Raw genomic sequence first — 15,222 nt, 5'->3', positions numbered from 1 at the left:
AGGAATCCAATAGATGAAATTGAAACAATGAACTTTTTTGTTTGAGGAGTAGAACATCTTGAACTCGAAAGATTGAAAACTCTCTACTTTTCTCTATGCTGGCACCCCCTCATCTCTCTCTCTCTCTCTCTCCATTTACTTGTAATTGTGGGATGCCCTGCAACTTATGCAACGAACTATTTATGTGGTACTTTGATAGGGTATGTAGCAAGCTTGTACATGTTAGGTAGATGGTAGATAATATAGCTGTAGATGTTTGGTAGAGTGGGATAGATAATTAACTTGTAGTGGTTAGGTAGAGCTTGATATATAAGAAACATGCAGTGGAAATGTAGATAAATTTATCTGGATACCTCAACACAGGTTTCCAAATTTAAAACCTTGCTTGATTGAAGTCATGTAGATGCCCTCCTGAGTTCAAAATGTCGTTGGCTTGGTCATCTTCTTGATTGTTGTGAAGTTGACTTGATATTGCATTGTATCTGGAATTTACTTGCTTGTCTTATTGTATCATTGGCTTGATTTGGCTTCTTTTCTTTGCTTTTGTGCTCCTCTTTTGGACATGCTGAAGGCTGATAAGTGCCTACCGAAGCATGACATGCCAATGATCTTGAGCCTCTCAAATCCTCCTGGAACATTTGACATACCCTTATGGCTTAGGGCTGTGCTAAATTAGATGACCACAACCCATAATTTTATCCATAATGCTTTTATTTGCTTAGAAAATGCTGAGATGGTGATACTGAAAGATATATTTGCCAAGCTATGGCTAGCTTATTTTGTTATAATACTGAAAATAGGATTTCTTTTGCAGGATCTCGCATTCCAAAAACTTATATTTATAACAATGCTTGCATGGGAGCAACCTTATAGTGAAGCTGATGGCTCACAATATCCTTCAGAGAAGTTTTCTCTACAGGTTTGTGTTATCATATGGTACTTTGACTTGAACATGCATGACCATGTAGTTTACCCTATTGTAGGCCTGTAAGCCCCAAAGTGTCATGGGTTAAACATGGATAACTATTGTGAGAAGCCATTTCGAGTTCGTGATTCTTTTTTAGTAATAATCAATCAATAATTTGCTTGTTTAAGAATTATCCATTGTTGAAAAACATCTGGTTTTCAGTGTCCAAAAGAATTATGATAAAAAAGTATGACAAATTAGCAAGCACTTAACGAAGAACTTGGAAGGAAAATGAAGATTTACTGAAAATGTACATATCTAAACTTCACGAAGTGCTTTTTTATTAAATAAAAAGGGATTCAGGCAAATATTGGAAATAGATGTATGAAAAAGTTTTTAGTTGCAATGTATGAGGACAGATGAAAAAAAAGCGTATAAATATGATCATGGAAGTCATAATAGATAGACACTTTAAATGGACTTCACATAAGAATATATTTTGTTTTTTATTTTTTTGAATCTTACCAATCTTTCGATGTCCTATCTGACCTTTACACACCCCAGGGCTGAAGAGCAAGTTTATAGTTAATAGCATCTGGTTTTAGTTTCCTTTATTTTGAATACATGCTTAATATTTAACAATTCATTCGAAATTCATTTACATTTATGAATTATTCTTCCCTTTACGATTCCAAGTAGCATTCTGCATTCCCAAACATAATTTTTGCCTCTAATATTTAAATCTGATGGTTTGATTATTATTTATACAATGAACAATCAAACACTTAAAATAATCTGGTTTTTTATCCAAAAATAATTTTTAAAATATTATAGAATTGTGTTCTTTAAACATATCTATTCCAAAGTCATGTTAAGAGCAGTTCTTGATAGATTAATTGCAATTGAGCAATACCTGCCAATTATTGATTTGTTAACAGTCCATTTGCAGAAGTCCTTTAATACTTATTGTAAACTATTTATCCTTTACTGAATGTCTCTTTCGATGATTATATATGATAGTTTGAGGCTTATTGTTTACTATATATTCATAATTCTAATATAATAATTTTTATGAACATATTTGCTAAAGATCCATTTTTTGTTACTAAGTAGCTGCATGATTAGCTTACTTACACTTAGCAAATGTTATTGAAATGGATTGAATTTCTTTTAGTTAAGAATTAGAAGCCAACATAAAACACAGATTTATGAGTGTATTGAGATTGAATAATCTATCATTAATATTTTTTTCTGAATATTTTTGTGCAATTAAATAAATATGGGAAATAAGATACTAGACTTGAATTTGGGACTCAATATTTGGAACTTTCATATATAATGGCTTCTTAAAGTTTCACACGATTAAAAAAAATCAATACTAAATTACATAAAAGTAAATAACATTACAAGTATTTAAGTACATATAAAAAAATCATCAAATTCACAATGCAAAAAAAATAGTTTTTATTCATCTCTGATTTAAAATTTGGTTTTCTTATCTATTATAAAGAAATATTTTTATTGTAAAAAAAATTTGGTTATACTGAAAGGTTAAAGATTTCAACCTTAATTTCATCATAGGTAATTGTTTTTCTTCTGAAATCCTTACTACTATCAAAACATACATGGTATTTTATTTAGTCCATTAGGGAATTCCAGTCTAATTTATATTCTTTAATGAGTTTATTTAAATTCATTGTTTTTTATTTAAATAATTTCTTTGTGCGTTTAATTCCTTCATTTGTGTTTCTAGGAAGCAATCAAGGCAAGTCCATTAACCTAAGAAGCAATCCAAGCCCTCCATTGATAATAACAATTTTCTTATCTCTATTTTATAATAATCCTTCAGCTTTTAAATCTTTGTGCTTCAATCATTAACCAAGAAGATACCACAAGTTGCTCTTATCTGATCTTACCTTGAATATTTCTTCGTTTCCCAATCCAACTCTAATAGCTCGTTCTCTCTCAAAGCAAGCATTTGCTATTTATAATATATTTTAAGCATTTTTTGCTTTAATTATTTAAAAATTCGGGCAAGAACATATATAGATAGATTATTTATTTATTTTTTGCACATATAGATAAAATTTTTCTCTCATATTTATGATCCTGTTTTTTTTTTTAAATAGGATTAGAGAATGTTCATTCATCTATTGTATGAAAATAATGCTATTTTAAATTATTATTATTATTATTTATTTTGAGTGCGTCTGTTCAATCGTATATTTTTTACACTTTGCCTATTGCTTGGTCTAATTGTTCATTATGACTGCAATTTTGTTTATTCTTGTGAGAAACAGCTATTATTGTATGAAGGAATCATTGTTAAATGATATATCCTATTTTATATTCTATTTAATAGATAACTGTGTTGCCAAAATGTCTGCTAGATGTTGAGATTTTACAAGGTTTGGACTGATCATTGTTGTATAGATAAGAACGAGAGATCGTCATTTAAGTTGAATGCATTTTCCTTTTATTTTTTGATATAAGTTTTTTTTTTCTTTGATAACCTTAGTATTATTTATTTTTTAAATATTTTGTAATTACTAAGATCGAATATTGATTAGATGAACTTTTGTTCTTTTAAAATTATGCATAATACACACTTTTTTTACTGGTAAGCCATGCATGACCATTTTAGGCACCACTTCATTTTCCAGGTTCACTGTTATGTTGAGTCAATGTATACTTTACAGTGTTGGAGTTTTCTATTAGTTCAAAACCGACAGTTTTCAAAATCTTAAGGCATCATGATTGAAGATATGGCAAATTGCCGACTGCTATACACGAGTAATTTTGAAGGAAAATGATGATTTACTGAGAATGTGCATATCTAACCTGCAAGAAGATAATTCTTATTAAATATAGATGGGATGCAAATAATATTTTGTAACCTGCATGAAAGAATATTACTTGCAAAATTAGAGCAGAATGTTATTCTATATTATCTATTAGATGGGTACTTTTAGCTGAATTTTACATATTGAAATAGGATGCAGTTTTGATTCTTTTGCATCTTACCACTCTTTTGATTTGTTGCCTGAGCGTAACACACTTCTGAGCTAAAGAACGAATTTTGAGCTAAAAAAACATTTAAGAGATTTATCACTTATACAAGCACGCGCTGATAATCATCATGAACTAAACTCTCCCTGTGACCCATGAAAGTTCATATTTGTGATTATAAAGTTTTGTTTGTAATTTTTTATAATAGTAGCCTTAGTTTTATTGTTGATCGGTTGCTTTGGGTGGTCATTTTAATTGCTGCAACTTGCAAATTCAACCATTTTCTATATGTTTATTTTGTAGAAAAGATTAGTTGGTGAAAATGCATTTGTTCGAATTGCTCCAGTAGTTGCTGGAGTAGCTGATGCATCAACGACCCATTATTTGTTTAGAGCTCTTGCTGGAGATGAGCATGGGATCAGCTGGAGCTTGTGGACAAGATTTATTGCTGAACTTATCAAGTATGTATGGATTATGCAATCACAGCTTGTCACACTTTAAACATCTAATTCTATAGTATTATAGTGTGCCTTTTTTGTGGTCAAAGTTGTGCGGGACATAAATTTTAGGGAATATTAAGATACTTGACCAAACACTATTACCAAGGGAGTTCGATCAGTGAAACAAGATATGTACATTGATGATTTCCTTTTATGTGCCTTTTTTGTGGTCAAAGATGTGCGGGACATAAATTTTAGGGAATATTAAGGTACTTGACCAAACACTGTTACCAAGGGAGTCCGATTAGTGAAACAAGATATGTACATTGATGATTTCCTTTTTTAATATAACAACAATTGCGTGGGAGTCAAGCATTGGAACTTTCTGTAGAAAGAACCGGTGGAGCCAGATGTGTTGGGAGGCCCGGGGATTTAAGACTAAACAGAGGAGAAATAGGATTTAAGTTTCTTCAGGATTGTCATTTTGGTTGTTTCACAGGAGTTAGGTTAAATCCTGATTAACCTTGCTCAAACTTTGCTTTTAAACAATCTATCATCTCTTTCTTTCTTTCTTTGTAACTGCCTCATTCTTTCTCCCCCCCTTTTTTGTCTCTTCCATTCTCCCTCTAAACAGAGAGAACTGAGAAGAGGGAGAAAAAAAAGAAATGAATGAAGAAAAAAAGAATAAAAGAAAAGAAGAAAGAAAAAAGAAGATAAATAAGAAAATGTTATGTATTAAATCTCTTTGGCTTACTAGACATTCATCATCGTTTTGTTGACATAAATTCACATGCAAAGATGTAATGCAAAGTCAGTCAGTCATCCCAATGTAGTACTTGTGCACGTCATTTTGGCATGGAGTGGGAAATTATACATTGTTCTTCATAATTTTGATGTGCAAGTGACCAGTACAACTTTTTTTGACGTGGTAGAAAAAAATATATGTACCTCTCTTAGCGTGATGGGAGTTGAAAACTTGTGCCGCTAATAATAGGTACTTGTATTTGCTTTTCTTGACGTGGCAGGAAAAATCAAATTGTATAGTTTTTTTTGTAAGATCAAGATTTATGTCTTTTTTGGTGTGGTGGTGTGGTAGACCTAGTCTCATTGCTCTAAATATCAGCCACATACACTTTTCTTGGCATGATGGGCATGCCTAAAGTTATTGCAAATGATCCCTTTGCAAAGAAGACGTTGATAAGCTGTCAGAATTTTTGTAACATAATTTAAGCTTACCGCCAAAAAAAGAAATAACCCGCAGTACTGTAGCTGCTACAATATCACAAAAATATATTTCGTGGAAGACGACAAAATAATCTCATTTTCCCTTCATATTACTTTCTTTCATATTATTCTTCATTTGTTTTTAATCATTTTCTATATATTTGTTGTATTAGGGTTTGAAATTCAGTTTTGGCTAGATTTTTGTCACCTATATATGTGCTGTATTAGGGTTTGAAATTCAGTTTTGGCTTAGATTTTTGTGAGGATAGTCGTCGACATCTAGGTTTTCCCTTCTAGGGCTGCATCTGATGACGAGTTGTGCTCCGGTTGTATTCATCCGAGTTAGTAACGTTCTCCAAGGGTTCGAGTGGTGCTCCTGCTGTAGCTCGATCCTGCGGGGATATTTATTCAATTCAACTCCTCTAAAACCCCTTTCCAGCCATTCCCCTTGCTGTCGTGGCCCCCAGACAGTCCTCCCATAGTTGTCTCACTGCCCCCAGACAATCCTCCGTTAGCTGTCTCACAGCTCACCACCATTCCCTTCGCCACCGACATCACTATATTCGTTGCAGCTACCCGACAAACACCCTCTTTGCTATTTTCCTGCAATCGCCTACCACTTAACTCCCTTCCATTTTGCTGCCATCCTTCGTTTTCGCCATCCAACAACAAAACAACCCCTTTTCTGCCACCTCTATGCTGTTCCATCTTTTTCAAGCTAGCTCCCTGCCACGTAATCGTTGCCCTAGCCCATTCAACCCCCACACTGTAGTTCATAGCCCCAACCTTCTACCTGCAGCCGACCAACATTTCCTTCCCCTTCCCTTCTCAGTGCACCCACGACCAACTCGCAACCTCTTTCACCGGTAACCACTCTTGGGATCTGCTTTAATTGAGTTTGTTAGTATTGTGTGTTTGCTGTATTTCCTTTTCATTGTGATATTGTAACTACTTATTTGCTCCAAATAATAATATTTATTTTTTCGTTGTTGTTTGGGTTCACTCTGCTATCATTTGGTATCAGAGCTAGCTTAACCTCAATCCCCCTCTACCAAAAACTTTTCATTCCTATTTCCCAAACCATAGCCAAATTTTGACCTTGCCCTAATTTGTCCTTGTTGATTTACAAAATTAGCAACCTTAAATCAATTTTTTTTCACCCTCTTTCACCTTATAACTCTAAACCTTAGCAATGCCACCAAGAAGATACATTACCCGAGCCTACTCCGGAAAAGATACAACAAGAGATTCGCTGACTTCAACGGAGGCTTGTAGACATAGAGATGAAACCCAGTGGGAGATTACCCGCGATCGTGATTTGGAGAATCGAAGGGGAGAAGGGGGAATCTAAAGAAGCAAGAGATACAACGCTAGTTCCACTAACTTACACGTTCAGATCCTAGCTTCAGAAGTGGAGAGATCATATCACCGAGCGACCACAACATCTTACAGACAGAGTTCAACCTTAGGATCTTACAACTAGAGTACACTCAGAATAACACTCAAGACGATCTCTTCAGAGGAAAAACTAATTCAGTGTGGAGAACAGGTGGAACCAATCCACATCAATAAATCTATCACAACCAAAAAATGTTGCAAGTGCTATAGATTTTTGCGTGGTGATCAAAATACACAACCATGGGGTGATCTGTTTCACTGAGCAGGACGTTCTTGAAAAATTGGGTAATAACACTGTAGGCACTGAAGGTGGTGAGGACACTAAAGGAGAGGACCAAGAAGGAAAATGAGACCCTTTTGCATATAGTTCCAGCTAAGCCAATGGGAGAGACTCTAACCTGCTTCACAGCAAGTGTCTAAGACAGTCTTGAGTTCGAGAAACTGACACCAGAGTCATGACAATCCCAGATAAGAAAAATCTAAACTCAGATCTATAGACTCATTCTCGAGTTGCACTACACATCAGAAATGAGACCTTTTTATGATATGAATGGAGGATTACATGGAATTATTCAGATGTTAGATTCATTTCACTATAGTACCTATCTTAAGATGTCTAGACAAGAGGGGTGAACCCTAGCCTTGAAATTTGACTTAAAAGCTTGACGAGGAAGGAAAGCTTCTATGAGATCCAAGTTCTATCAGTAGAAACAAGGTTTCACTTAAGTGGTTGCTAGTGAGAATGGTGCAGCCTGCCACAGATTTTACCCTTGAGTTGATTTCTCCTCACATATTTGTTTATCAACTAAATTCTGCTAGTACGAGTAGTGGAAGAAGAATGTTTCAGACTTTAGGGTTAAAGAGTTACACTGCGAGAATCTACATCTATATGCAACTCCAGCTTATAATGTGCCAAGAGAGGATGCATATTTATTCTGTTAAGATGTGGTGTGGAATGACAACATTTACATGATTGATCTATCAGGGGATTACAATATATCCGTTACCATCAACGTGACAAACTTAACTCAATGCTACAAAGAATTAGAAGTTTTGATTAATGAAGTCAAAGCTCCCCCAATCCCGGGAGATTGACGCTGGAGCTTACTACAAAAAAGGAAATATCCCACGGTACTATAGCTGCTACAATATCTCGGATGCGGTACAACAATTGCTACAGTACCGTAAATATATTTCACAGGAGGCACCGAAATTGCCCCATTTTTTACCTTATGTTTTTTTTTATTATCTTTCATTCCTTTTTAGTCATTTCTTATATATGTGATGTAGTAGGATTTGGAATTCCGTTTTTTTTTACCTTATGTTTTTTAACTAAGTGGGTGGGAGAAAAAGCTAAGGAGATTGATTCCGTTTTAGCTTAGATTTCTATTAGGAAAGTCGGTGGTGTCCAGGTTTTCCCTTTTAGGGCTGTGTCTGACGACGTGTTGCTTTGGTTGTATCATGTCTGAGATGGTGACCTTCTCCAAGGGTTTGAGTGGTGCTCTGGCTGTTGCTCAATTCACACAGGAATATTTATCCCATTCAACTTCTCTGAAACCCCTTTCCAGCTATCCCCCTTGTTGTTGCAGCCCTTGGACAGCCCTCCCATAGCTGTCCCGCAGCCCATCACCCTTCCCTTCGTCGCCACCGTCATCATATTCGCTGCAGCCACCCGGTAAACACACTCCTCGCTGTTTTCCTGCAACTGTCTACCACCTAGTTCCCTCTCACCTTGCTGCCACCCCTCGCCGTCCCCTTCTAGCACCAAACTGACCCCTTTCCTGCCACCTCTCAGCTGCCCCAACCTCACTGAATCCCTTCCCCCACATCCTAGCTGCTGTTTCAGCTTTGCCGAGCCAGCTTCCTTCTACCTAATTGCTGCCCCAACCCTTAGAACCCCACACCACAGTTCACAGCCTCAACCTTCTCCCTGTAGCCGACCAACATTCCCATTTCCTTCCGTGCCAAATATAACTCATAATCAAAACTTGAATCGGACTTGCAAAAGGGTTTTGTGATGAAGCTTGCTTGTGAGAACAAATTTTCTAATTGTACTAAGAATTCTCTCAAATACTCAAAACCGTCAAGAACACATTTGGTGAATTAAACTTGGATGAAAATGAATTGAGAATGCTTCCCATTTATTAGAGGAATGATTATTTTGCGGGACCCAGTGAATAAAATATGCTAAAATCAGATCTTAAAGTCTTCACGGATGAATTTGAAAATTTTTTGCCCCAAGGACCATACAGTTGCTTTAAAAAAGATCATGCATTCATTTTAAACTCTTTTTTTGTGATCAAAATCATTATGTTTCATGATTTTTTGAAGCGGTCTGCCTTGCTTACAGGGCTGGGGTCATAAATCCCATTTTACAATTTCAATCTCTCATATTATGAATGTTGGGCTGGTTGTTGACAAAGATCCTTTGGTTATGTTCAGTGGACTATATACTCCAACTAAGTAAATCAGAGTCTCATACAATTTGGAGCAATAAAACTATATGATCTTGTTTGGGTTCATCTTCATACGTTGCCCCCCTCTCAATCCACTTTAAGCTAAAGCTGGTAAGTTTTCTCAATCTATACTTTGTTACTATTATAAGCTAAGTATTTAACGCTTACCAATGGCTTTAGTATAAAATTTTGTTTTTATAATTGAGAGTGATGATTAATTATAGGGGCTTATATTTTTGTAAAACTTGAAATGAGATCACGAGTCTTCGCAGAATGAGGGTGAAATCTATTTATAGTGTATCTTATTTAAAATCTATTGACTCCAACTCTTTCAGAGGAGCTGGGCATGAGTTTTTGGGGCCCACAACAACGTTTGGAGAAAAGTTGGTTTCTTTGTTGGCTTTTAGCATTAAAGGGCGTGTAAGCATATATGCTATGAAAGACTCATCTAGAAATGAATTGACTTGATGGAAAACCAAAAGGATAACGATCAATTGATTTTGAAAGCTTTGAAACAGGGACCTTACTGCATTAACAATTGCCTAAAAAAATCCAGTCTCCCATTCGATTTTCTTCCAGTTTAATATTCACATAACCGCTAAAGGAGCATCCAGTTATGTGTTAACTGCACTGAATAGCTTCTTTGTAGTGTTTCTTTTGTGTCTTTAAGAATATTTCAAAAGACATTTTGTTTTTAAACCAATCAGTTTCTGTCAGATTTGAACAAAATTTATGTTGTGGATAATTTTTCCGGAAATATGTAACTGTTGCAAAGTCATGGTAGATACCGGAATCATTCTTTTTTCCTTTTGTTCTTTGCCGTGCTTGAACTCCAGTCCATTATTAAGATTCCTTTGTATGCACGCTACATCACCTTCTTGTCCTTTAACTTTGTTATGAGTTCTCATTTTGTTTCTTCTTTTTGGTATACTTTAGGATTATGTGTTTTATGTTTTCTCGGCTTATTAATTTTTTTTATTTGAATTAGATTTTTTTTTTGGGCCGAATTATTCTCTCGGCTGAATATGAGATGACATTTTGTGTGTGTGCTCGTCCCGCCTGCACAATCATGTATTCAACCAAAGATGCATTAACCATTCCATAAACTTCAACTTCTAAACCAGTATTGCGAAGTTTGCAGTGTTCAAGTGACATTTTATTTTAGTTTCGTTTACTTCATACAGGGTGCATAAAGGAAGGAAATCTCATCAAACTTCTAGTCATCTTTTGCCTGCCGAGCAACTTCTGTGCATAGGCCATGGTAGGCAGCGACCTGTTTTAAAGTGGGAGGATAACATAGCATGGCCTGGGAATCTGACATTGACAGATTCCACTCTATACTTTGAGGTACTCCATTCCATGTATTGCTGTCATGTCAGATACAGTTACCCATGCAGTTATTTTATTGTTTCATTTTTTTCCATCAATATTTTGTTTTAAATGTGTTTAAGTGAGGATAGACATTATGTAGATTTAGGGTGCGTTTGTTTTGGTTGTGGATATAGAAAAGCTGGTTTCAGAAGCTGTCGTTGAAAATCTACAGTTCATAAGCTGGTGTTTAGAAGTTGTTTGTCTGTTTGAAAAAAAAAGTTCTGAAAGCGCTGCTTGTTGACATAACGACTATAATGCCCTCAGTTTATAAACACAACTCTGTTTTAAGAATAGTTTTGTTCGGAAAACACAGTTTTGGGCTGTCTGTGCAGTCAATCTAATGATAATTTTTAATGATATTTTGAGGTTTTTGAACACAATACCATAAGAGAATTTAAGACGAAAATTAACCCAAAAATTAACCCAATTTTATGTCCTCAAAATAATCATATTTTGAGAATTTAAGACGAAAATTAACCCAATTTTATGTCCTCAAAATAATCATCAAAATAATCATATAAATATAAGTTCAACATAAACTGCATCCTAAGCGGATAGATGAGTTTGTCTACCAAGAACACCTAAAATAGCACAGTTTGTCCTCCAAATTACAAGTAGAAATTTGAAATTTGATAACATCAATGAAAGCAATAGGTATAAAGCTCTCATAATTTTCAACCAATTCAATTGCCTCGAGTCTCCACCCAGAAAGCAAGTGGTATAAAGCACCCAAAAGTTTCAACCACTTAGTAGCCTCAATGCTTAAAGCACCCTAAACTTTAGATAGCACCTCAAATGTTCAACCAGAAAGTAATTGGTATAACACACCCAACATTTTCAACTAGTGTAGCAGTCTACAGTATTGCCACCAACTTATAAGATTCTCAACTGCCAAATTCTTCTGAATGACATAATGAAGTGCATTATAAAGCATTGCAGGTATTATCACTATTAGAAAATAGATTTCATTATACACTTTCATACCAACTGCATTATAAAGCATTGCGAGTAGTGCCACTGATTGTAAGTAACGAATTGCCAAGCAGCTGTAACAAAAACCATATCAGTAGTGTTGAATGTCAACTATAGCAGCAACATAACACCAACCATAACTTGTAATGTGTCCAAATGCTCCAACCATAACAGGAACTATAACAACAACTATAACTGACTTATAAAGAAAAACCAAAGGCATCTCTTTATAATAATAGCTCCAAATAATAAATGAATTATCAAGTGGTGAGAAGTTGTTTGCCTTCTTACTCAAAAAAGGAAATAAAAACCAAAGGCTAAAGCAGCTAAAGCAGCCAATGAAGCAAAATCCAAGTTAAGATAGCCTTCATATTCTAATGTTTGGTTGCCGTTAAGATACCGAACAAAGAACTCAATCAGATAGGGATCAACATAAGTTCATATTGTGTAATAGGAGTTCTTATTCTGTGCGGACACCGCACGCAGCTATGCGTGCGGTGTCCAATGGAAAGATGACATCTGCTGTATAATAGGGCATAAAATGCAGTAATCAAGACATGTCCCCAAGCAGATTTTAGTAACCCCTTTGCCAATTGGAAAGAAGAAGTTTGAGCAGCTCCATTGTTGTTTACATTTTCGTTGCTACATAAACTACTTTTAGTGCATGATTCAAGGTTGCTTTTTCAAACTCCAAAAGCCCTCTCGATCATATCTCGCAATAACGAATGACGCTTATTAAACATTTCTTTTCATCCCCGCTCTACTTGACTAGCTCTTTCATAGTCTTGAATGTGATATCTTGTGTTGGAAAATGATTTTAGAAATCCCCGTTGCAGTGGATATCCGACAGACACAACATAATGTTTCCCTGTTACGACAATCAACTATGAGTTATTATGTAAAACTTTAAGATAAGGTTTAAAGAGGAGTTATCCAACTTAGAGGCGGTAGGGGGAAGTTATGCATACAGGATTGTGTCGCGAACTTGAAATTCTACTATCACAAGCACTACATTTCCAACCAAATCTGACAAAAGTAAAACACATATTGAAGTCGCATAATGACATAACATTCTATGTAGATGAACCACAACATCCAATTTATACGACATTTTCAGTATTTGGCACACGTGCATAAACACTTGTGCCATCAATGACACCAATACAGTCCTATATGAAAGGGCAATAATTTAAATTTGAATATTTTTTTCTTTTGATGAAAAAAAGATCTATGACATATATCCATGATCACAAGATATTTCTATAGGAATATTTCGAAAAGTTGGGTCTTCATGTTTGATAACTCCGGAAGACATACTTACCAATGCATTTAAATTAATAGATAAATATCTACTTATGGTATCAGATGATTGCTAAAATCTCTCACATGCTAACCTTATCGTTTCATTGTGTAAAATGTTATGGTGAATGCCTCATTTGAAGTCATTGTAGAGGAGCCAACGAGACCATGACTATTGTGCAGTTCATTCAACAGATCAATAAAAATTACTTCGCTCATACAGAATATGTATGGAATCTACTAGAGTGCCCCCCAAGAAGCTCATTGACCCATTTGTCCCCGATAAATGTTGATGGCATACATGATATGCAAGAGATCGATGATTCATAGTATGCAGTGAGTACACATACAACTGTTGTAATAATTTTCATGCAACGCTCCTACGTACTCTCTCAGTGAGATTCATAGCTGGAAATATAATAGACGGTAAAATATTACGAATGCTTAAATTAGATAATATCACCCATCACATTTGCTAGCATCAATAATAATAGTTCTGCCAATAATAGATCATAACATAGAACTAGAATAAGAGCAATTGTTCAGTCGCAAAAAAAGAAAAAAAAGTCTTAAGTGGTTATTACACAGAAATGACAGGTACAATTCACACATAACACAAATACACAATAGTAATCAGACGTTGCGATTTTCCTAGAAGAAACATAAGTAATAGACCCTTCTTTCAGGCGCCATGGTCATTACCAGATCTTCAATTGGCTTCAGTGAGTAAAAATACAAGGGCACATCTTAAAAAAATTTCGATATCTGTTCATGTATTTTTATTACATCACTAATAGATGAAGATTGTTGTGCATTGGTGACGTCAGAATATAAGTTCGTACATGCTGTAACTAGCTCAGATATTTGGCTTCTTAAGTACGCATGACCAATTTTTTTGTACGACTTGCTCTTGCTTTTAAAGAAGGCGGTGTCCGTGCATTGCTAGATTCACTGATATCATTCCTGCCATGCGGTGATATCTCAATATGATCAATCGAGCTATCTCTTGGCTCTTTTGAACTTTGCGCAGTCCAATAATTTTCACCAGTCCAAACAACCCCTCCAAACATGACATCTAGCTTCTCCTCTAGCTCTAGTTAAATTCCGCCAAACTTAAATTTCTTAGCACTTGGTACAACCCGTCATTCGTATAATTAGAGGGAAGTTATGTGTAACACATGTGCATGCTAGGAAAATTTATATATGTCTTAAAATAGATTTGACTTTTAATTTCTCCTTTCACCAATCTGTTGATGCATCTATGGTGTTCTTAATTGAACCTGAAGGCCAGTGGATCCTCTTTTGAGCTCTTTTCATACCTTCTAGTCCTTTTTTAATTGGTCTCATTTTTTCTTTAATTGGGTTCGATCATATACCCTTCCGGTTTTCTCTTGAAAATTATTTGTTATGTTACGCCAACCTTCTTTGTTGAAATGTATTGTTGGCCTGTTCCTTAATTCAATTTCTGTCATACATATATCACCAAAAAATAATATTTCTTTGTACCAGATAGCAGATGTTGCGTCATCTCTTATATTGTTCATTTGCTAACAATAAGTTTAAAAAATTAAGCAAAGAGTATATAGAAAAACAAAATAAAATAAAATAAAATTAAACATGACACTATTTCAGCTAATAAGATTGATATTTATGAGGAACCATTAAACAAAGAGGCATGCTTGTTTTAAATAAATGAATTTCCAGCAAAACCACATTCTAAAGTCCACTCCAACTTCATAGACAAGGATAAAGAGTTCCACTCTAGCTATATAGACCATGTGTGAATTTGTAACAATAACTAGCTATGTCACTCCTAAATTGATTCATCTTTGGAAAAAAAAAAAGAGGTTGATTAGTACCAGACTAATTATGTTCAAACATAATTCCTTATTCTTCCCACATTTGTAACAATAGCTAAATGTGTCACTCCACTTTATTTCCTTGTGTAATTAGCTAAATGCAAATCAATTCCGAAGAAAAACATTATTCTTCTATTTTATACATATCTATTCATGCATCTTATATCATCATTCAACTTTATAAAGCTGAAATAGGGGGTTAGAGAATGATGCTAGACTATTAATTCATAAAAAAGATATGATTATTTATCCTTATGCATCTTCAAATTTTCATCCATATCCTTAAA

At 34.9% G+C, this 15,222-nt stretch overlaps 1 protein-coding gene across 2 annotated transcripts in view; it reads left to right on the top strand.

Moving 5' to 3' along the window:
* The first annotated feature begins 814 nt into the window (after positions 1-814).
* LOC110030269 overlaps positions 815-15,222 on the top strand; it is a 62,235-nt gene continuing 47,827 nt past the window's right edge. The window contains exons 1-3 of one of the 2 annotated variants that reach the window (XM_020732904.1): positions 815-919; positions 4,225-4,377; positions 10,619-10,781. In XM_020732904.1, coding sequence (XP_020588563.1) covers positions 882-919; positions 4,225-4,377; positions 10,619-10,781 — 354 coding nt within the window. In that variant the 5' untranslated portion in view covers positions 815-881. Of the gene's footprint in view, positions 920-4,219; positions 4,378-10,618; positions 10,782-15,222 lie in introns of both variants that reach the window. The other variant, XM_020732903.1, reaches the window with a different exon arrangement.

The sequence above is a fragment of the Phalaenopsis equestris genome, unplaced genomic scaffold (assembly GCF_001263595.1).
Source record: "Phalaenopsis equestris unplaced genomic scaffold, ASM126359v1 Scaffold000692, whole genome shotgun sequence".
Classification (NCBI taxonomy): Eukaryota; Viridiplantae; Streptophyta; class Magnoliopsida; order Asparagales; family Orchidaceae; genus Phalaenopsis; species Phalaenopsis equestris.
Note: the sequence above shows the minus strand (reverse complement) of the source record. Positions and strands in the feature narration are given on the sequence as shown.